General features: G+C 26.6%; 2 protein-coding genes across 2 annotated transcripts; both read left to right on the forward strand.

The window, feature by feature from the left end:
• Positions 1 to 1,404: 1,404 nt before the first annotated feature.
• Positions 1,405 to 6,220, forward strand: LOC107614273 (glycosyl hydrolase 5 family protein). Its single transcript, XM_016316497.3, has 4 exons — positions 1,405 to 1,859; positions 2,932 to 3,179; positions 4,368 to 4,894; positions 5,727 to 6,220. The coding sequence occupies exons 1-4, from the start codon at positions 1,419 to 1,421 to the stop codon at positions 6,158 to 6,160; spliced, it is 1,650 nt and encodes a 549-aa protein (XP_016171983.1). The 5' UTR covers positions 1,405 to 1,418; the 3' UTR covers positions 6,161 to 6,220.
• A 6,298-nt stretch (positions 6,221 to 12,518) lies between these two features.
• Positions 12,519 to 17,285, forward strand: LOC107613906 (uncharacterized). Its single transcript, XM_016316096.3, has 6 exons — positions 12,519 to 13,207; positions 13,557 to 13,812; positions 15,364 to 15,400; positions 15,760 to 15,865; positions 16,747 to 16,857; positions 16,969 to 17,285. Exons 1-6 carry the CDS (start codon positions 13,001 to 13,003, stop codon positions 17,083 to 17,085), a joined length of 834 nt encoding a protein of 277 aa, XP_016171582.1. The 5' UTR covers positions 12,519 to 13,000; the 3' UTR covers positions 17,086 to 17,285.
• The last annotated feature ends 4,477 nt before the right edge of the window (positions 17,286 to 21,762 follow it).

Raw genomic sequence — 21,762 nt, forward strand, 5'->3', positions numbered from 1 at the left:
AATTAGATATTTTATTAATTGTTCTATCTTATATTTAATTAGTTTATCATCAAATAAATACAAAAAAACATTAATTTTAGTATCCCTATCTTTTGTGTCATATTCTTGATGTCTTATCTTGTTCTCAAAACTAAACATAATCTAAAAGACAAAAAAAAAAAAAAAATAGATGTTTATCTTTTTTTCGAATAAATTAGATAATCTCCTAGTATTACATCACAAACTTATATTCACATCCATACACAACTATATAGGTTTTTGTATTCTACTATATATGAGTTAAGGCAAAGTATTTGATGGAACTTCATAGGAAGGTTTCATCCAACGAAGCTATGTAAAATATATACAAAATTATCCTATTCTACTATTTTATATTTTTATATATACTCATATCAACAGATATCTTATATATTTTTTTAATAACCCCTCCATCAACAAGGAGTTTTGATACGAAACAACAATATTCATTTCTACTTAATTGCTAAAACCAGCATAGACATGACCTGAAATAGGGACTCATAGACATTAATAAAAAAATATATATATAGGTAACCAATAATAATGGTGAACAATAGATATATCGAATATTTATTTTACTAGGTATATAAATGATTATTCTAATATTAAAATTTAGATAGATAATTTAGAAATGTAGTGTATTTTTATTTTATTGATAGTTGTTCATATTATTCAAAAAAATCATAGATTACCTAACATTGCCCTAACATATATGATGACGATAAAAAAAATAAAGAGTGATAATATAAATATGGTCATTGATGGAGGAGTTAATAAAAATTATATAAAATAGTAAATTGAGATAATTTTATAAATATTTTGCACAACTCCATTTGATGAAAGTCTCTTATAAAGCTCCATCAAATACTTTGCCATGAGTTAAACCCATGTTTCAAATACTTGGGTGCAGCTTGATATAAAAACTAATAAATCTACCATTTATCCCATGTCTCGTCTCAGTTGTTTAGATTATTTAAGTATCTAGCAAGTATAAAATATATGTTTTTTTACTCTTTGGTATTAATTTTTTTTAAAAATAAATTTTGTATTTGTGGATGCAATGTTAAATACATTGTGATCAATTGTAATAACATGAAAACTCATATTTAAATTCATGTAAAGTTGATAGTTGAAAGTCATTAAATAATTTGATATGTTTGATTAAATTGTCATTTAACGACTCTCAACTCTTAACTATTAACTTCATATAAAGTTAACTGTACTTAAATTTCTTATAATAATAGTGATATAGCATCCTAATTAGGGTAAAATTCTCAATAATTAAGAGTTTTCCATTGATAGGAAAAGTTAGTCACGAGTGACACCCTCCATATCCTAATAAGTAGCATGCATTGTGTGTATATTCATATGCATTATTATTATTGCATAAGGCACCATCCATGGCTAGATTCTCTTGCACCAAAATTATTATTATTCTCTTCTATGTTCTTCTTTTTCTTCTTCTATCATGTACTACACTCCAAAATACCAAAACCAAAGTGAAGGCTTTTCCACTTCACACCAATGGAAGGTGGATAGTGGATGAAGAAGAAGGAGGGAAGAGGGTGAAGCTTGCATGTCTTAGTTGGATGGCCCATGGGCTTGCTGTAGTGGCTGAGGGCCTAAGCAAGCAACCACTTGATTCCATTACAAAGAGGATAAGGCCCATGGGCTTTAACTGTATTAGGCTCACTTGGCCTCTTGAATTAGTCATCAATGAGTCTCTTGCTTCTCTCACTGTTAAAGAATCATTTAACAGGCTTGGGCTTTTTGATGATATTAATGGTATCCAAGCCCACAACCCCTCTATCTTAGACCTTCCCCTCATCAATGCTTTTCAGGTAATTTTTTTATGATAAACCTTCTCAATCTACGGCATGGGCTTTTTTTTTTTAATGTGAAATTAATAGTGAAAATAAGAAAGACAAATTCTATGGTGCCTATAATTTTAGTGTCGAATTTGCCAAATTTATCTTGTATGGTAAATTTTAAATATTAAAAAATTATTTACTTATATTTTTTTAATTTAAATATTAGTTTTTATCTTCTTTTAATAAGTTAGGCAAATATAGATATGCACTATAGAATGCACCAATAAGAAATAGAAACGAAGTGAAATTTTATTGTTTTTATTATTTTTAAAAATTTATGTTAAAAATAAAAATAAAAATAGAAACCAATGTTTTATTTTCATAAAGTTCTATAAAAAGCAAAAAGATTTATGTTGGCAAATTCAGATGTTTCTTACTTTTTAGTAAGTGTAGCTGGTATTCATGTGAAGTATTTAAAAAGCATTTATTTATTAGAGGAAATAAAAGTTTCCATTTTTTTTCATGCATGTTATCAATAATTCAATACTTAGGCCCTTTAAAAAATAGTTTATTAAAACTAATTTTCTAAAGACAGATTTTAAATTTTTTTTTTTTGCCATGTTTGGTAAATAAAAATAAAAGTGATTTTCAACTACAAAAGTTGTGTTTAGTAAAATTGTTATATATTTAACATGACTTTAGTAGACATAATATAACCGTAATAAATAGTATTAATAAATATACATATTCATTAATATATAAAATTATATTAAATTTTTTAATTTAAAAAAAATATAAATTAATTTTAAAAAATATCTTTATAGAACTATAGATGGTTTCAAAACCATCTATATTTTCTCAAAATTAAAAGTATAGTCACATGATTTTTTTTAATCTGTCAAGCAAAAAATAAGATATTTATTACTTTTCAAAAGGATAAACACTTTTTTTAAAAGTTTTCCACTTTAATCCTAATGTTGGTTTCTAGTCTCTAAAAATAAATTGGCCACTCCTCATTATTTTATTTTATTTTATTCACTAGTAATATTTTTTCTAAATAATTTATCCTTTTTTTTTGTGTATATTTACTAATTTGCCCCAGGCAGTGGTAAAAAGCCTAGGAGACAACAATGTGATGGTGATTTTGGACAACCACTGTACCAAACCAGCAATGTGTTGTTCTGAAACAGACCAAAATGGGTTCTTTGGAGACAAGTATTTTGATCCACATGTTTGGATCAAAGGCCTTACCAAAATGGCCACCATGTTTAATGGAGTCACTAATGTTGTGGCTATGAGCTTAAGAAATGAGCCAAGAGGTCCCAGATCCAACCTCAAAGATTGGTACAGGTAACTAGGTTTCCAATCTACCCTATCTACTTCTGATGATTGCATTAAATACTATTGGAAACATTTCAAGTACACCAAGAGAGTATCGGTGCACCAGTTATTTTAACAGTTAATTTTAATTAATATATATTATATATATTTTTTATAATTCAAATCAACGGATAAAACAACTGGAGCACCGGTACTCCCGGTGCACTTAAAATGTTTCCAATACTATTTCTCTCTAAGAGATAAAAATTTAGAAAAATTTTTAAATATACTTAAAACACTAATATTTCAGTAATTTTAATCGTAAATTTTAATTAATATATTATATATTTTTTTATAATTAAAATAACGATTAAAATTACTAAAACGTTGGTATTATTCTAGATATATTTAAAATTCTTCCAAAATTTTATTTGGTTATTAAGACGAAAACAAAAAATATTATACTAAAAAAAAGAATATTCTCTGTATTTTCTAAAAGTAGCAATAAAAAATAGTTTTTTTTTATCTCTATATGTTTGTCTCTTTGTATTTGTATTCCTATCTCAAAAATAGAATTTAAAGCATGTACTTAAAATTCTAAATCTTATGCATACTGAATTTCATAGTAAAAAATAGTAGTTAACTTTATTATTAAAAAAAATATTAATTTTTTTCTCTCAATAATTGAAACATAAAAACGATTTCAAAACCTATTTTACTTTAAAGAACGACAAACAAGCTTTTATAAATTGATTTTTTTTTTTAACCAAGAAGCCATTATAATTAACATTTTTTTTTTATAAAAATCATAATTTATAAATTTTATACACAAAATTAATTTTGTTCAAAAAAAAAAAAAAAAAAAACTAACCTACCCTTAACTAACATTTGAGCTTCCTGGTTATCATTATATTTTATCTTAACTGCATTAATAAATTCATATATTTAAATGACTTTTAAGTAATAGATTTAAAAATTAATATTTTTTATTTATGATATAACAATTTAATACACTATTAGATGTAAGTATAAAATTAAACTTTTTTTATATTTTCAGTATATAGAAATTAAATTAAATGCCAATGAGTTATAACTCAAATGGCATAGTCTTCTCATATTCAATTAAGAGGTTGTGTGTTCGAGTCTCCTATCTTTAGTAAAAAAAAAAAAGTATATAGAAATTAAATTCTTTAAATAATAATACATTAATATTGCTAGGTACATGGCTGAAGGAGCAGAAGCCGTTCATGGTGCAAATCCAAATGTTCTAGTAATTGTTTCTGGCCTAGTTTGGGATCAAGACTTATCATTTCTTAAGAATCAACCATTAAAACTCTCCTTCAATGGAAAACTAGTATTTGAGGTACACCAATATAGCTATGGGAAAGGCCCAGGTTGGATCATTGAGAATCCAAACAAAATGTGTGCAAAGATCTTAGGAGAGGCAATGAGGAACTCTAGCTTCTTGCTCGAGCAAGGTCGACCAGTGATGTTGAGTGAGTTCGGCGTGAACATGAAAGGCACAAACTTGGGTGATAATAGGTTTTTGAATTGCTATTTGGGTATGTTGGCTGAACTTGACATGGATTGGGCTTTGTGGACATTTGTTGGCAGTTATTACATTAGAAATGGAGATTTTATAGTTGGAGCTGAAGAGGTTTATGGTGTTCTTAATGAGGATTGGATTAGGGTTAGGAATGCAAGTATATTGCACAAGATCTCAGCTGTTCAACTTCCTTTTAGAGGTAAAATATTATTTGTTCATACATTCATAATTTAATGTATTTATTAATTACTATTTTTGGCATGATTATTGATATTTAAATATGAAAAAGTTTAAAGAACCAACATCAATTCAGTTAATTAAGATAAAAATAAGTTAATAATTGAAAAAAAAATTATCTGAAACTAAAACAATATAAACATCCAAATTTTAAGTAGAAAAAAATATATGGAAGTGAAATAAATAAGTAAAACTAATTCAGAGTTTAGAATTTAGATTTAGAATTTAAGTGGCTGGAAGCGATGGTAGGTGGGTTAATGGCGACGGATGGGCGACCGACGGTGGTGTGGTGGGTGACTAATAATATCGGGTGAAATTGTGATGTTTGAACTTCGAAGAAAGAATAAAAAATAAAATAAAAAAAATAAAATGATTATTTAAAAAAAAATAGTGAATTTATTTGGTTGTGATCTAATAATTAATTGTTTGCTAAGTTGTCTTTTTTTTTTTTCTCCCTAGTACACTTGCAATATATCAAAATTTTGTAGTAGTAGATATAACTTTGTTTTATTTTTTAATAAACTCATTTAACACATGTTGTTTTTATAGATTTCCATGCTAATAATACTAGTGAGAAATATAAAGAAACAGACATAAAAAAAATTGCCATCGGACAAAATTCATGCAATTTTTTGTTCATAAAAAAAAATAAAAAAACTAAAAAAAAACTTTTTATTTTATGTTATCTTAATATCATATCTTTGTATTTTAACTTTTAAAAAATAATTAAATAATAATTTCCCATTTTATAAATTTTGGTCACCCTAACTATATTCCTATTGACATGAATGCAGGGCCAGGATTGTCATCAAAAGCTAAGCAACACAAAGTGATTTTTCATCCGTTGACCGGTCTATGTGTTTTGACAAAGTCAACAGTTGACCCATTAAGATTGGGACCTTGTTCTAATTCTGATCATTGGCAATACAAACCACAAGAGAAAAAGCTATCAATAGAAGGTACCCTTTTGTGTTTGAAAGCATATGGAGAAGGGAAGGCACCAAAACTTGGAAGAAAATGTTCAACATGGAAAATGGTGTCTGATTCTAAGATGCACCTCTCATCTAGAGTCAACAAAAATGGTTCTAGTGTTAGGGTTTGTTTGGATGTAGACACTACTAATAACATCATTGTTACCAATACTTGTAAGTGCTTAACCACACATAAGTCATGTGATGCTGAAAGTCAATGGTTTAAGCTTGTTGATAGTGTGGGAGGAGGAGTTTAAACTAAATAAATGATGTATGCTCCATTATTCTACTAAATAAATTTGGAACATTTTAGACCATACCATAGTAATTAAATTAGTAATTCTCTTAAATTAACACATAAAATTTGAGTGAGTTGCCCTAATCTATAATACGCTTGTGTAATTCACTATTCATTCATGAATCATGAGTACTAATTGAAGTAGAATAATAATTTTATTAACTTGGTTACTTCAAAGTTTAGTGCAATAATACTCTATATTCTTCTTCTAATTGACAAAATGACAATGATTTTTCTTTATGAAAGATGTTTCATTATATTATAGTGTATTGTATATGTTGTTTAAAGTTTAACATATTATAAATAAAACAAGCATATCGAATTCATTTCGTACTATGAAACATGGATACTAACACGAATATAGGAATACAGAACATGATATGATACAGAATATGTAGACACACGAATTTAAAATTCTTATAAGACATAGAAACACGGTATATATATAAAATATAAAATATTTTTTGATAAATTATAATAATATTTTGATATTTAATTGATATTAAAATATAAATTAAATTTTTAATTATTTTTAACATTTTTGTAATTATATAAAGTATTTAAAATGGTTTTTTGTTTTAATAATTAATAATATATATTATTTCTAAACTCATTTTGAGACTACATGCTAAAAATAAGGCTGGACACGCCAACATGTGATGGTATTTAAGTGTGTCTAAGTGTGTTCAATAAATAATTTTTTATTTTTTATTAAGATATGGTTGGACACAGAAAACACACGTATATTGGACATGTATCGATGAGTCGTGTCCGAAATGTATCAAATCAAGAAAGTGTAACAAAAAATCAATAGAATTAAAAATCAAATCCGTTATTGAATTAATAGAATTAAAAAATTTAAAATTTAATTGAAAACTAATTAGATATAACAAAATAATATATTTATAAATAATATATTGATTTTAGAAAAAAATATTATGTTTTATTATTTTAAAAATATTAACTGTTAAACAATTATATCGCTCAGTTAATAAATTTTTTGACCAATCTAATAATTGATTCAAAATTAACAGAGTTAAACTGACCGATTGAATTTGATTCTCATGATTTCTCGTATTGAAGTTGCGTACTTTTTAATTCCTAGGTGGAGGTGGTGACCACTTAATTAATATAGGATTTTGATTTCTAATTTTGACCCAACAAGATGTGGCTGTGTTTCTTCCATTCTTGGGGTAATTGATTAGTGCGGTTAGTATGTGACCACTTAAAATGTACTTATTTGACATATTTGCCACCCAACTCATCCTATCATGTTTCCGTGAGGTGAAGAAAAATATTATGTTTAATATTATGTAATAAATCCGTATATATAAGATTTATGTTAATATTTATGATGACCAGACACTGACATTGACGAGACACGACACGAGATACGCCCACACGCAAATTTTAAAATTTTGTATGATACGGAAATACGTGTATATATAAAATATAAAGTATTTTTTAGATAAATTGTAATGATATTTTGATATTTTATTGATATTAAAATATAAATTAAAATTTTAATGTCTTATTTTAATTATATCAAGTATTTAAAATATTTTTTTATTTTAATAAATAATAATATATACTATATCTAAATTTATTTTAAGAATATATGTTAAGAATAAGACTGGACACACTGATACGTGATAATATTTAGATGTGTCTAGGTGTGTCGGAGAAGAATTTTTTATTTTTTATTAAGACACGGTTGGACACAGCAGACACGCGTATCGAACGAGTGTCGATCAGTGTTGTGTCTGAAATGTGTCCGACACGCAGACACGACAACTCAACGAAGTGTCCGTACTTCATAGGTTAATATATATAAAAATCAAAATGTGAGTTCTACTTTGATTGGCTTTTATAATTTATAATTTTATCTTTTATTTAAATTTTTTTACTTTTTTATTTTTTAGTGAAAAAAAAAATACCAATACACTTTAGGAATGGCTAGAATATTACTATTCCACTTATCTATGCCAAAATACTTTTAGAATTTTGCAGTAAAACATGCTGTGCATATTATTAACATATTGCCAAATCAATTTCTCAATAAAAAATATCTTTTAAACTATTTTTCAATTACATTTTTTATGTGTGCAATTTAAAAATTTGTTGGTGTCTTGTCTATGTCTCAACTCTTATAAATGGAAGAATTAAATTGGATTCAAGAGCATAAAAATATACTTTTTTTAGATTAAAAAAATGAACAAAAAAATTCACACTTATTGATCTAAAAACTAAAAGAATTTTTACATCTGGAGATATTATTTTTTATGAAAATCATTTTTCATATTTTGCACGTAATTCTGATCTATACAAGCACTGAAAATTCACAACAAATATCAACCACCCAATATTGTAATTTTGATCCATTTACCTATGATTTTCGTCTAATTTTTTTGTATATTAAAAAAATTTTGATGTAATACTCAATCATTAAATTTTATGGTGTTTTTTAAAATTGTAGAAGCACGACAATACACCCTCTTTGTATTTAAAATATACAATACAAGGGAGACATATTGTCAATAAAAAGGGGCGTATTGTCTTGTTCTAATAATTTTAAAAAATACCATAAAATCTAATAATTGAATATTACACCAAAATTATACCAATATATAAAAAAATAAACAATAATTTTGACTCATTTGTTCCCAATTTACATCAATCACACATGTCCAAGGAGTTCATATTTCACTTGCACATCATCAAAAATTTCAAATACCATCAAATTCAAATTCTGAATTTGTTGAACCCATCATTAATAAACCAGCTCATTCTGTAAATACTGCTGAAGAATCTCAAAATCTTGCATCACATATATCAAATCCAAACCTTCAACCAATTGAATTCAGAAAACCAACAAAAATTAAAAGATTATAAAACTATCTCAAAGACTATCATTGTAAGACAACACAGTACAGTTTTTAGTTTCTAGTTTCATTAATCTTTTTTGTTGGTATCTAATTTTACAACAAATTTCTTATGATGCACTCAGTCCAAAACAATAAGATGTTAGTGCAGTTAAAAATGTGAATTAGAAAAAAAAAAAGAATTGAAAAAGATGAAAATTGTGATTGATTCATCTACTTTTTTGCATTACATAACAGGGTAGGGGGAAATGATTCCCTAACTTAATAATTTTTATACAAAAATTTATTTATTTTACAGTTTAGCCTTTCTAATTTTATGTTTTTTCTCTTTTCTCAAGTTATTTATTGCATGTTGGCTCCTTCTATAAAAAATTTTTAGCTCCACCCTTGATTACACAAAAGTAGCAGTTCTCTAATAATCCAATAGACTGACTGCACTAATTTTTTATTGAAGAGTGTTAGGGGACAGTAACTTTTGTGATTTGTAGCCATTAAATAGTCATCAATGAAGATTTTAATGGTGTGAGATTAGTATGAGATTTCATCCAATGACTCATTTTTCTTTGCTAGTTACATACTGGCCAAAATTTAATAAAGTTGCTAGTCTCTAAACTTTTCCTTTTTTATATTGAGCTAACAACTAACTAACTTAATATGCCTAACTAACTTTGTCAACTAACAATTCTAACTAACTAAGACTACGAGCAACTATTAACCAACTAATAAGTTCAGCTCTCTAAGTCCATTAACTTAGGCTACAACACTAATCACTTTTTTGTTAAAAAAAAAAGAGAGAAAGAAAAAAAACTTCGAGATTTTCAATGGTCTAAAAAAGAGGGGATTAAATCTAGAGCTGCTTTTTAAGTTTTTTTTTTTAACTTCAATTTCAAGAACAAATTTTGCTGTGTCTACAAAAGTGATTATGCAGGAAGTAATTTATTTTTGTCTCATAACGAATGGATTAGAAACAGAACAAAGAAGAAAAAAGTATACATCCATATATCTTGATTCAACCACCTTGTATAATATGGTCTATATTCAGTCTCTACTATAAGCATTGTAGAATTTTCATTATCTTTTCAAATATTTACATTTACCAAATTTCTAGGATTTTTTCTAATCCTATCCGGGACAAACCAAATTTTTAACCAAGATTGATTTGACTAGGTTCACTCTCTATACTTTCAACCCTAAGTGCTCACCCATCTTAGTAAAGAATACCTCTCAAGTACAAAAAACAAAACAGAAATAGATTATAAAAGAGATAGAAATAATCTTTAGACTTTTCTCCAAACTAACTCTCTTTGTCTTTTCTTTCAATGACTTTTTTTAAATCCTCACATTTATGCCTTTTTTTCATTGATTGAAACAAAAAAAGATAAAACTGAAAATAGAAGATTCGATAAAGAACCATGAAGGAGAAGAATAAAACAGCTTGAAAGTTATAAGCATAACCCGATTTTAGAACTCTTCAATGTTGTCTTCCATCTTGGCAGAATGCTCCTTTTAGTATAGGTGCATTACTTCCAAAACTTCAGACTTGAGTGGTGAGGGTACTGGATAGGTTCAAATTTGTGGGTTCTCTCTCCTTACTTTAATTTCTAGTCGTTTACGCTTTTATATAAGAATAAAGCTTCCAAAACTTGAACTTGATACTTTGTGCTTCTTCTCAAAAATCAGAGCAGAAATATAAATAAGTGATGGGATAGCAGCAAAATTACATGGCTGGTAGAGTTGGCTAGTTGCTTCTCTTTCTTCTTTTTTCTTTTGACTTCAAAAATCTAAACTATTGATTCATTCTTTGACTTTAAGTTTCAATTGTAACTTTTTACAACAGAGATAACAACCTGTATTTTCTTTTTCTTACCCAAAAATGTGTAACAAAAAGATAGTAACTCATCTTCTTTGATTTTCTTCTGCATCAAATCAGATTTGATTTTATTTTTTTGGCTCCAACTTTGACTTTTTCCTCTTTTTCCCTTTTAATGCATAAATCTGGTGATACATCTTTTTTACTTTGCTTGAAACCATCTGAACTTACCATTTGGTTTGTAAAACATTTTTTCATCTTTAATTTGTGGGTAATCACATGGGTTTTGGCTTAGAAAAGAAAAGAAAGTGTTTGGGTACAATGGTTACGGGCCAGTGAAGAGAAGAGTGTGTTGCCAAGAAAATTTTGGGCGGTTTATTTTTATGTACAATAACCAAATAAATTATACACATTATTGAATTTTTAGCCCAAATTATTAATGTTTGTCATCATCAAATAAATGTTATTGTTCTTCTCAAACTCAACAAAACCTTTGTCCGGACAAGTTAATCTGCATCAAATCTCACGGGTTTGCGCGAATTTTTTTTTTTTTAATTTAGCGAATTTCAAATTTTAATCCAATCTACTCTTTTTGATAGGTTTAATAGGTTAGTCCATGCAGAATAACCATCCGGATACCAAGGATAACCATCCGGATACCAGGGATAATAAACATCTCATGTTATAAAAAGTTAATTTTGGGTTCACCAAGGTTCGAACTCTTGACCTTCTGCATCTAGAACTCTTATACCATGTCCTGAAACCACTCATCCCAAAAACGTAACCTAATAGGATAATGTAACACTAATAATGATATCTCTAATACTTTCTAAACTTTCATTGTGCGCTTAGGCCATTGGCTCCCTAGACTTTCTCATATATGATTGATGTTTTTTCTATTCTTGTCTAATTTCGTTAATATAAGTAATATTTGACTACTTAACCGACATATCACTTAATTGAAAAATACTATATGTATTAAATTCATAGTTTATAATTTTATCTTTTATTTAAAGATAGAAAAGATGTTAAAAATTCAAAATTTTATATTTTTCAAATGAGTAATAAAAAATTATATTCGTGGATAAATTTATTGATGGTTAAAAATAAAAAAAGATACAGCTAATTTTTGAAGATAAAAGAGAAAAAAAAAAAAAACCACATAAGAGACAATTAAACAGCTATAATTTTGTATATGTTAAGCATAAATTTTGTTACTTATTATCTTAGTAGTTAGTTAATTTCAAAACTATTATTATTATTATTATTATTATTATTATTATTATTATTATTATTATTATTATTATTGATGATGATAAACTACCCTCATATTTCTTTTATATAATAGATAAATAACAAGAAAAAAAAGGACAAAATCGCTACTTACTATTTAGATATTTTTTTTAAAAGAAAAATTCAAATCGTATGATATCATTTCATGACACTTTTATTTAAGATTTTTTTTTTGAATATGGGAAAAACTTTGGTGTAATACTTAATTATTAAATTTTATAATTTTTTAAAAATTTTGGGGGTGGGACAATATGTCCCCGCCATATTGTATACCATATAATCCAATAATTTTATCAATATCTAACTTAATTGCTTATGACTACATTTCTCTTGTACATTGAATTTTTTTAGCCGAAAATTTCGGAGAAAAATTTGACTTTCTAGCATTTTAACACATATCACTATATTCATATTATTATTCTTAATTGTTGTGGTTTATTCATATTATTGCTGTTCTTATTCTTATTGATATTGTTATTATGAGCAGAAAAAAACACCAAAGGAAGGATGCATAAGAGACAAAAATGAAACAGAAAAAAAAAAATCAAAGCACACAACTTATTGGGAATACGATGTGGTAGTTGAAGTTGTGTAAATTTCAAACCACCAAAACCACAGAATCGCTATCAGAATTTAATTTTAATGATGAAAAAAAAAATCTTCCCTTTCTGGCACCATCTCAAGCACTTATATATATTTGATAAACTATGATCCATATTATTCATTTATTATTATTATTATAGGAATTTTGTATTGCTCTTGAGGCTCAAAGAAAAAATTCCCAGAGAAGAAATCTAAAAGAGAATATAATATAATGAAGTCAACGAATCCTGAACCTGAAAAATCATCATCACCATCATCATCATCAAAGGCAGAAACATTAGATTCGGTGAAAGAAAAAGAAGAATCAACAACAACAGCTCAAAATGGTGGTTCATTATTGAAGGATAGCAGTGATGCTGAGGTCACAAAAATCACTCTCATGAGAGCTTTTGTTGAAAGCAAAGATCCGGCTTCTAAGGTACCAAATTATAGTTTCCAACATCATCATAGTACTTTTGTTTTTCCTAATAATGTTGGATCTGTTTTTTTACCATATTGATGTTAATTGATGGGGATATCAAACCCATTTGGATGAAGAAATTTTCATGGGACATTTTCTTTTTTAACCATTTGTGGCATATAATTTGGGTCAATAGATATATATGTTATGATTTGTGAATCGTTGACCTTGATTTTTATGCCTTTTGGGATGATTATTAAGCATAATTGAAGAATACCCATTTTTTGTTATGGGAAAAAGTTTATAACTTTGATGATTTGAATGCAAATTGTGTTTGTTTTTGATGATGGGTCATGGGGTGGCATAGGATGTAGATGATTTAACACTTAGAAGGTTCTTGAGGGCACGTGAGTTGGATGTGGAGAAAGCTTCTTACATGTTCCTTAAGTACCTGAAATGGAAACTCTCTTTTGTGCCAAATGGAGTGTCTCCATCAGAGATTCCTGAGGAACTTGCACACAGGAAATTGTTCTCTCAAGGCTTTGATAAACAGGGTAGACCTATAGTTCTTGCATTTGCTGCCAAACATTACCAAGGAAGTGATGGTGGTGATGGCTTCAAAAGTATGTTACATTGTTACTCATTTCTCACTTTTATTTCCTAAATTAGTATTACCTTAATTAATTGTCCATATGTTGGATATTAAAAGGTGAAACACAAAATTTAGAGGAAGATGTTTAGAGGGGTTTTGTAAGTTTAAATATTGACACGTATTATGTAGTTTCAACTAATCGTGTTTATCGTTAGGGGCAGAGTTAGCATAAAATTTGGAAAGCGGCCAAAGTTTAATTTTTTAATATAAACAGATTAAAATAAAAATTTTAAGAGAGACCAAAATTTATACACAATTTATAAGGAAAAGTTGAAGTTTAGAGGGGTTATTATCTGTTAGTGTTGCAAGTGTGAGGTGTGTTAAAGTTAGTCCCACATCCAAGAAAGTAAGGAAGAGTGAGGAGTTTATAAGATGAGAGACCCATTAACTTATTATCTTAAGGTTTTGAGTTGGATGTGTTGTCTTCTCCTTTTATGTTCTCTCGCTTGATTCATCCCCGAAATCTCCCAGTAGTCGAGAACTCTCTGGCAAAGGTAGAAAAAAGGGGATTATTTTCAATAATCTTTTATTTGTACTAGAATCAATGACATATTAGATCTAAAATATATATGCATTTCAAACAAGTTTGTAAATATAAAAAAAAAAAACGAATAATTCTTTCAGTTAAACCGATAAACATATATGTCAATATTTGAATTTTTTATCTTTATGTGAAAATAACTCTAGACATCTTGGTCGGAATTTTTACCCAACGACAATTAATTAAAAAATGGTTGACAAATTTCAATGCTTCTATACCTTTTTTGTTAACTCTTCAACAAGATCTCAGTTCAGATGAATATTGTAGTTAGAAACATGAAAATCAATATACTAAGATATGATAGACCAGACCAACTCTGCTCAAGTTAGATTAGTTTATTCTAGTGGAATTTAGATTTTACTATAGATAAAAGAAAGAAGAGAAAACATGCAATTTAATAATTTAACATTGATTCATCTGAAATTTACCTCTCTAAACTTCTTAAAATGTATAATTTGATTTCTTAAAAGTCATTAAAAAGTGCAAAATCTATATATTTTCTGCTAATTTTTTTCCATAAATTTATCTCCCTTAATGTATTATAAGAATAAATTTCAATAAAAACTTAGCAGAAACTTTTCCTTGGCAACATTTTAAAAGTTAAAACATAAAAAATTGCACTAAATCACATTTTCTCCGAGAAAGAAATATATGAAGTCCTTGGTAAGACTTAACTGTGCATTAAATCTTAATTTAATTTAAGATGAAAACTCAGGTGTAGTCAATTTCACGTGAAGTTGATAGCAGAGAGCCGTTAAATGATTTGAGTGATTTGACTAAATTTTCATCTAACGGCTCTCAATTATCAATTTCACGTGAAGTTGACTGCACCTGAGTTTTCACTTTTAAATTGCAACATTTTCCTAAATTTGAGGATAGATAGACTCTTGCTTTCTTTTTATAACTTAGTAGAAAATTCCCTTTTGAGAAGGTTGTCCCCTCATTTTTTTTCCCCTTCTTTTATGTGTTTCTGTATAACAGGGTTCGTAGCATTTACCATTGATAAGTTATGTTCAAGGTACTTACCCCTTTCTCTTATATAATTTTGCGAATAAATTACCATTTGTATCCATAAAAGATACAGATGTTGACAAATGTACCCATATAAGAATAAAACGACAATTATACCTACGGAAGATGGTTTTCGTGTGCCAAGAGTAGCCGGACGTTGGTTATACAATTAGTCCGTTAGGGTATTCTTAGCACACGGAAGGTATCTTCTGTGGATACAATTGTCATTTTATTCTTATATGGATACATTTGTCAACGTTTGTATATTTAATAGATACAAATGGTAATTTATTCTAATTTTGCTTATAGAAATGAAAAGCAAGAACCTTAAATTGTAATAAGAATGTTTTAATTTTGATGAATCAGGATGCCAGCGGGGCAAGAAAAGTTTTGTGCTATAGCAGATATTAAGGGTTGGGGATATGCAAACAGTGACATTCGTGGCTACCTTAATGCTCTAACCATTTTGCAGGTGTGCCCTTCTATCTTCCATTGTTCTTAGCTTATTATGAATCTATGCTTACCAATAATTTTAATTTGTTGAAGTAATTGCAGGTAGTTAGTGTCCGTTACATTTCTGTTTTTGGTGTTGTTCAACTTGCTAAATAGTTAGTTGATTACTTTGAACATTGTAAATGGAAAATAAAAAATATTATTATCTTCACACAAAAAATTAGCTATCAAGCACGATTGATTTTTTGTATGTACGTAGCATGTTTGATATAAATACATGATAGAAACTTAGAAGACTAATTAAAATATCAATAATATCTACTTAGAGAAAAATGACAAATAAACTCTTGACAATTTATGTTTTGGATAAATTTAATAAAAAAAAGTATTAATAAAATCTTTTAAGATAAAAAATGTGGACAAGTTAGTTCAAATTAAGATTTTCTATCTTAATCATAGGAAATTAATTTAAAGGTAGTGTGTTCACATCTGCTATCTTAAAAGATTTTATTGATATTTTTTTTAAATTAATTTGTCCAAAGTATAAGTTCTCAGGATTTATTTGTCTTTCAACTCTTAATTGCTAAGTGATAAAGTGCATTTGACTTAGAAGACCTAAACTATTTTAGGAAAAGTATAGATAACTAACAACATTTTTGAACAATGTGTGAACAATGTGAATTAATAAAGTTAAAAGAGTAAATTAATCTTAAATTTAATCAGTAACATTAAATTAGGATATAGTGTATTTTTATTTGATTGGTGGTTATTTATGTTATTCAAAATGGTCATTGTTTACCTAGCACTCCCCTTTTAACTTAACACTTTGAATACAAAAATGATGAAATAAAAGGAAACAATATTGTTGGTCATGAAAACAACCCCTTTTTTTGGATGCAGGATTACAACCCAGAAAGAATGGGGAAGCTCTTCATTTTGCATGCACCTTATGTGTTTATGAAAGTGTGGCAAATTATTTATCCTTTTATTGACAACAACACCAAAAAGAAGGTAACAACACACACTTCAAAGAAATTTCTGAAATTGATGAGATATTAATTAAGTTGAGATATTAATATTAATATATAAATATTTTGAAATTTTGCATTTATTATTGTGCAGATAGTATTTGTGGACAACAAAAAGATAACACGAACATTGCTAGAAGAAATAGATGAGAGCCAGCTTCCAGAGATTTATGGTGGTAAATTGCCATTAGTCCCAATCGAAAATTGCTGATTAATTAAATAATCACACATTCACAATTCAATTAAATACAACATAGAATTTTCTAATTAAAAATTATTATTAAGTTCTAAGAAAAATGCACTCTGCGTATTAATTTATATATATATATATTTTGTTCAATTAGTACATCTCGTGCTATGTACAACAGATTGGAGCTATATAGATAATCAAGACTATATTGGTATATTCAATTAATCTTTCTTTATTTATTTAATTATTTATTATTTATTTTTGCTATGCTTAAAAGTTAAAAAGGATATCGTACATGATGAACTTTGTTATGTGCTTCAAATATAATAAATCGAATCCTAAGTGCAATTATATTTGTATCTTAAAATGGGTCGTCCTTTAAATTAAGAGTAAAAGTAATAAATAAAATATTAAAAATTTACACTTTGAACAAATTAATTCTTAAAAAAAAAAAATCAATAAAGTCGTTTAAAATAATATATATGAACAATATATTTTTAAATTAGTCCTTATAATTAAAGTAAAAGGTCTTAATTTAAACTAATTTGTTTACATTTGTTATTCTAAAAAATTTTATTGGTATTTTTTTCTTTAGAAATTAATCTATCTAAAATATAAATTCTTTTGGATTTATCTGTCATTTTACTCTTAAATTAATTAAGTCATAACATTGTTAATGAAGAAATTCATTACGCTACAATTTAGATAAGAATAAACTGTTTTAGGAGCTGATAATTTAGAATTAAAGTGTTTGGTTATAATGAGGGAAAAGAACTGAAGTTGTGGTTTGAACTTTGAAGAACATATTTTGGTATTATGGTGAAGGATTCATGAGAATACTTAGGATAGATCACATCAAATTAAAGAGAATCACAAAAACTAAACCATTGATTTTAGTTTAGTTTCCGAATGTAGAATAATGACATTGCATAAAATTATTTATATAAACCCTTGAATAAAAGTTGAATTATTAAGATCAAGCATCTAGTCCAATTCATGGATTCAAAAACATATATATAATATAGTTCTACACTTAAACAGGGTTTCTTTTTTTTTCATTTCCTATTCAACCTTTTAATATCTATTAATTTTTGGATGAATAACAAGAACATAACAAAGCTCATTTAAAGGGAAAAGAAAAACTAAAAAATGAACATGTGTGCGAGATTGTGTGTATATGTATTCACTAGTAGTAGTTTGTTTTTGTCCAATGTCTAGTTTCTTATCGGGCTCAAAGTTTGGGCTTAATTTAAAAATTATGGCATAACTGCATCATAAGTGTAAAGTGTAGTACACTTGGGCTTATTGTTCATCCTTAGTTGACTATTGAGCTATGAAACATAGACACTTTGTTAAATTATCGTGTCAATGTATCAGATATATTTTGGACACGACACTAGCTCATTGATACTTGTTCAATATACGTGTTTGTTATGTCTAACTCAATCTTAATCAAAAATAAAAAATTTTACTCCAGACACACTTTCACACTCTTAAATACCATTACGTATCAATGTGTTCGACCTTATTCTTAATATATATTCTTAAAATAAATTTAGAAATAGTATATATTATTATTTATTAAAACAAAAATATTTTAAATATTTTATATAATTAAAATAAGACATTAAAAATAATTAATAAAATAATTTACATTTTAATATCAATAAAATAACAAAATATCATCATAATTTATCTAAAAAAACTTTATATTTTATATATATGTCTGTCTCCATGTCTTATAAAATTTTAAAGTCTGTGTGTCAACGTGTCCCATGTCTGCGTCAGTATCCGTGCATTATAGCTCTACAGTCTACAAACAGCCGCACCAAAAAGAGAAAAAAGAAATCCTACGGTGACAAAAACAAATGTCGAAGGTTCGAATCTCGCCTTGTGCATGTAATAACTTATTGGCCAATAGAATTCAGATCCGTAACAGATTAGTTCTTAGCCTGTTGAAGCAAAAAAGTGTTGCCTTGATCTAAGGCAACGGCCGCATCTGCAACGCTCCTCAAAAACGTTGCCTTAGGTCTAAAAGTGCTGCTATAGATCAAAAGCAACTTTTTGTCAGTTTTTAGGCAACACTTTTTAAATGTTGTCTCAACCTAAAAATATTTTAATGAGAGATACTATGGGCAACAACAAAAAATAACACTAACCAACTATAACTAATCGAGTAATCAGTTCACTTATATGTTCGAATTGAAGATACCGGGGATAACAAAAAAAATAATAACACTATATTTTTTCAAAAATTATAAACTTAGGATAATATTACGATGACGAAGAGTAAAGATGATCCTTTTTAGTAAAAAAAAAAAAAAAAACTCTTGTACTCTCTTCCAAAACTTTCACCCTTTTAGAAACATCCAACAAATCTTGGACTTGGAGTTAAAACCCTCCAATTTTGAGAGTCAAAGTAAAACCAATGAAGCTCCTCCTCATGTCAAATTCAAACACACTCTACCACTCTATACAATAAGGGCAAATTATAAAACATTGTGTGTGTTTAGATCAATAATACATAATAATTATGAATTGAAAATTATATCGTTCACACATTAATATTATTGGAAAATTTTCCCGATTATATTATTTTTCATAAAAGAAATGAAGGTATTCACTGTAAAGAAAAATATAGTTGCATGTTCAGACTAATATATAAGATTGAACTATTAAAATAAAAAAAATTAAAATAGATATAACCACATCGAAACATGTAAATAAGATTGATTAATTAGAGTGCAAATAGTTATAAAATATATATAAATTTATTCCTAAGTATTCTAATACTTCCACACCTGTGAGGAAAACAAAAAAAAAAAACAAAAAATGGGCGTTGAAAATAAAATCAATAAAAAAAATCAAAGATATGAATAAAATCATGAAAAATGTAAAAAGTATACTTTAGATTATCAAATTATAATATTAAAAAAACTGTATTTACATAAAAATACCTGACTTTATTTTTTTAATATAGTTATAAAAAAATAAAAATATAATTAGATATTAAAATAAAAAAATATATGTGTTAGAGTAGATAAATTTATATTTGAAAGAATAAAAAATTAATTCTTTTACATCTTTTCATAATCATAACTTTAGTAAATCACTGCTCACTCTTTATTATCTATTCAACAAATAAGTATTTTTTTGTTTTTTCTTATAAGAATATTTTTCAATGAGTAGTTCTTTCTTTTATAATAGGTTTATTATTCTTTTTATAGGAAATTATTACGATCTTCTTTTTAGAAGAGTAGAAGAGATAGTAAAAATTAGTTACTTATTTAAATAAGTAGAGTTGTGTTTTAATTACTGTGTTCGATTTTTATGAAATCAGGTAATTGTTTACTATAGATAATATTAACTAATTAAACCCCATTTTTTTTAAATCTGACTAAGTGATGAGCCAAAAGTATGAACAACTTTAAATTAATTTACAACACAAATAAAATTTAGGGCTATGTATGTCTCATGTTCACAATACATATTAATGTGCAATGTGATAGCATATATAGCTAGCTAGGTAGAAAGAAAACTAAATAGCAGTAGTAATATAGAAAGAATTTTAAGTGTATCAAAAACATTGATATTTTAATTATTTTAATTATTGATCTAAATTATAAAATATATATATATAATATATATTAATTAAAATTAATAATTAAAACAATTGAAATACTGACAGTACACTTGAAATTTTTTCAGTAATATATAGTAATTCAACTACTACAAAATGAATGCTTTAATTTGTGAAATGTAGATGGATATGAAATTATGAGGGAACACGTTATTCAAGATTTTGTTATGAATATTGTAAGAAGCTAAAGAGGTGTAGGGTTGTAATGGGGACCGAGTGCATTGGCATTGCATTGATGGATGATGATTCGTTACTGTTAAGTGTGTTAAAAGAGAATCAGATCAAATCTCACTGAGGTTTTTAAAGTTAAAGGGCTTTTCAGATTGCAGGGTTTCCTGTCCTCAGACAACATACAACGTCAAAACAGTAATTTCATTTAGTTTAATCAACCATCATCATTTGCAAAAAGAAAAAAAATAGTATTCCTACATTAAAATTAATGATTAAAATTAATTATTAATATATTTATATATAAATATATATATAATTTAATTTATTTTTTATGTATGTTTATATTTTAATATATATTTTATAATAATAATTAAATTTTATAATTAATTTTAATATATACGTAATATAATTATTTTTAAATATTTAATATATTTTTAGTATAAAATAATTTTATATTTATATTTAATTATTTAATTATTAATATTACATTAATATTACACAACTATAATTTATAAACGAGAAATAGATGAAAGTAAACAAGAATATAAACAATAATAAAAATAATATGATAAAGTGGCAAAATTATATTCTCTCACAATACATAGAGAAGTCTATAATATTCTCTTATATATTATGAAAATTCATACAAATGGATTATATATATGAAAGATTTTACTACTTTTTTCTCTAAGTTTCACTCATTAATTCTATGCAAAATATGACATACATTAGTAAATACCTTAACCCTCTATATATAGTATTTTGTGAAGATACATTTGGTTTATAAGTTGATTAAGTTGTACATAAATTGTACAAGTGTGTACTATAGCCTTTTTTTTTTTACATTCATCTCTATTAAGTTGTATGACAAATTTATAAATATCAAC

This window comes from Arachis ipaensis, chromosome B8 (genome assembly GCF_059453495.1).
Source record: "Arachis ipaensis isolate K30076 ecotype BB chromosome B8, ASM5945349v1, whole genome shotgun sequence".
Taxonomy (NCBI): domain Eukaryota; kingdom Viridiplantae; phylum Streptophyta; class Magnoliopsida; order Fabales; family Fabaceae; genus Arachis; species Arachis ipaensis.

What these genes read in the sequence shown, in the direction of transcription:
- LOC107614273 (XM_016316497.3), top strand. Translation starts at nt 1,419, where the DNA reads ATGGCTAGATTCTCTTGCACCAAAATTATTATTATTCTCTTCTATGTT. An exon ending in AACCTCAAAGATTGGTACAG is followed by an intron (nt 3,180 to 4,367) that starts GTAACTAGGTTT and finishes TAATATTGCTAG; the next exon opens with GTACATGGCTGAAGGAGCAG. An exon ending in TGTTCAACTTCCTTTTAGAG is followed by an intron (nt 4,895 to 5,726) that starts GTAAAATATTAT and finishes ACATGAATGCAG; the next exon opens with GGCCAGGATTGTCATCAAAA.
- LOC107613906 (XM_016316096.3), top strand. Translation starts at nt 13,001, where the DNA reads ATGAAGTCAACGAATCCTGAACCTGAAAAATCATCATCACCATCATCA. An exon ending in ATTGATAAGTTATGTTCAAG is followed by an intron (nt 15,401 to 15,759) that starts GTACTTACCCCT and finishes TTGATGAATCAG; the next exon opens with GATGCCAGCGGGGCAAGAAA. An exon ending in ACAACAACACCAAAAAGAAG is followed by an intron (nt 16,858 to 16,968) that starts GTAACAACACAC and finishes ATTATTGTGCAG; the next exon opens with ATAGTATTTGTGGACAACAA.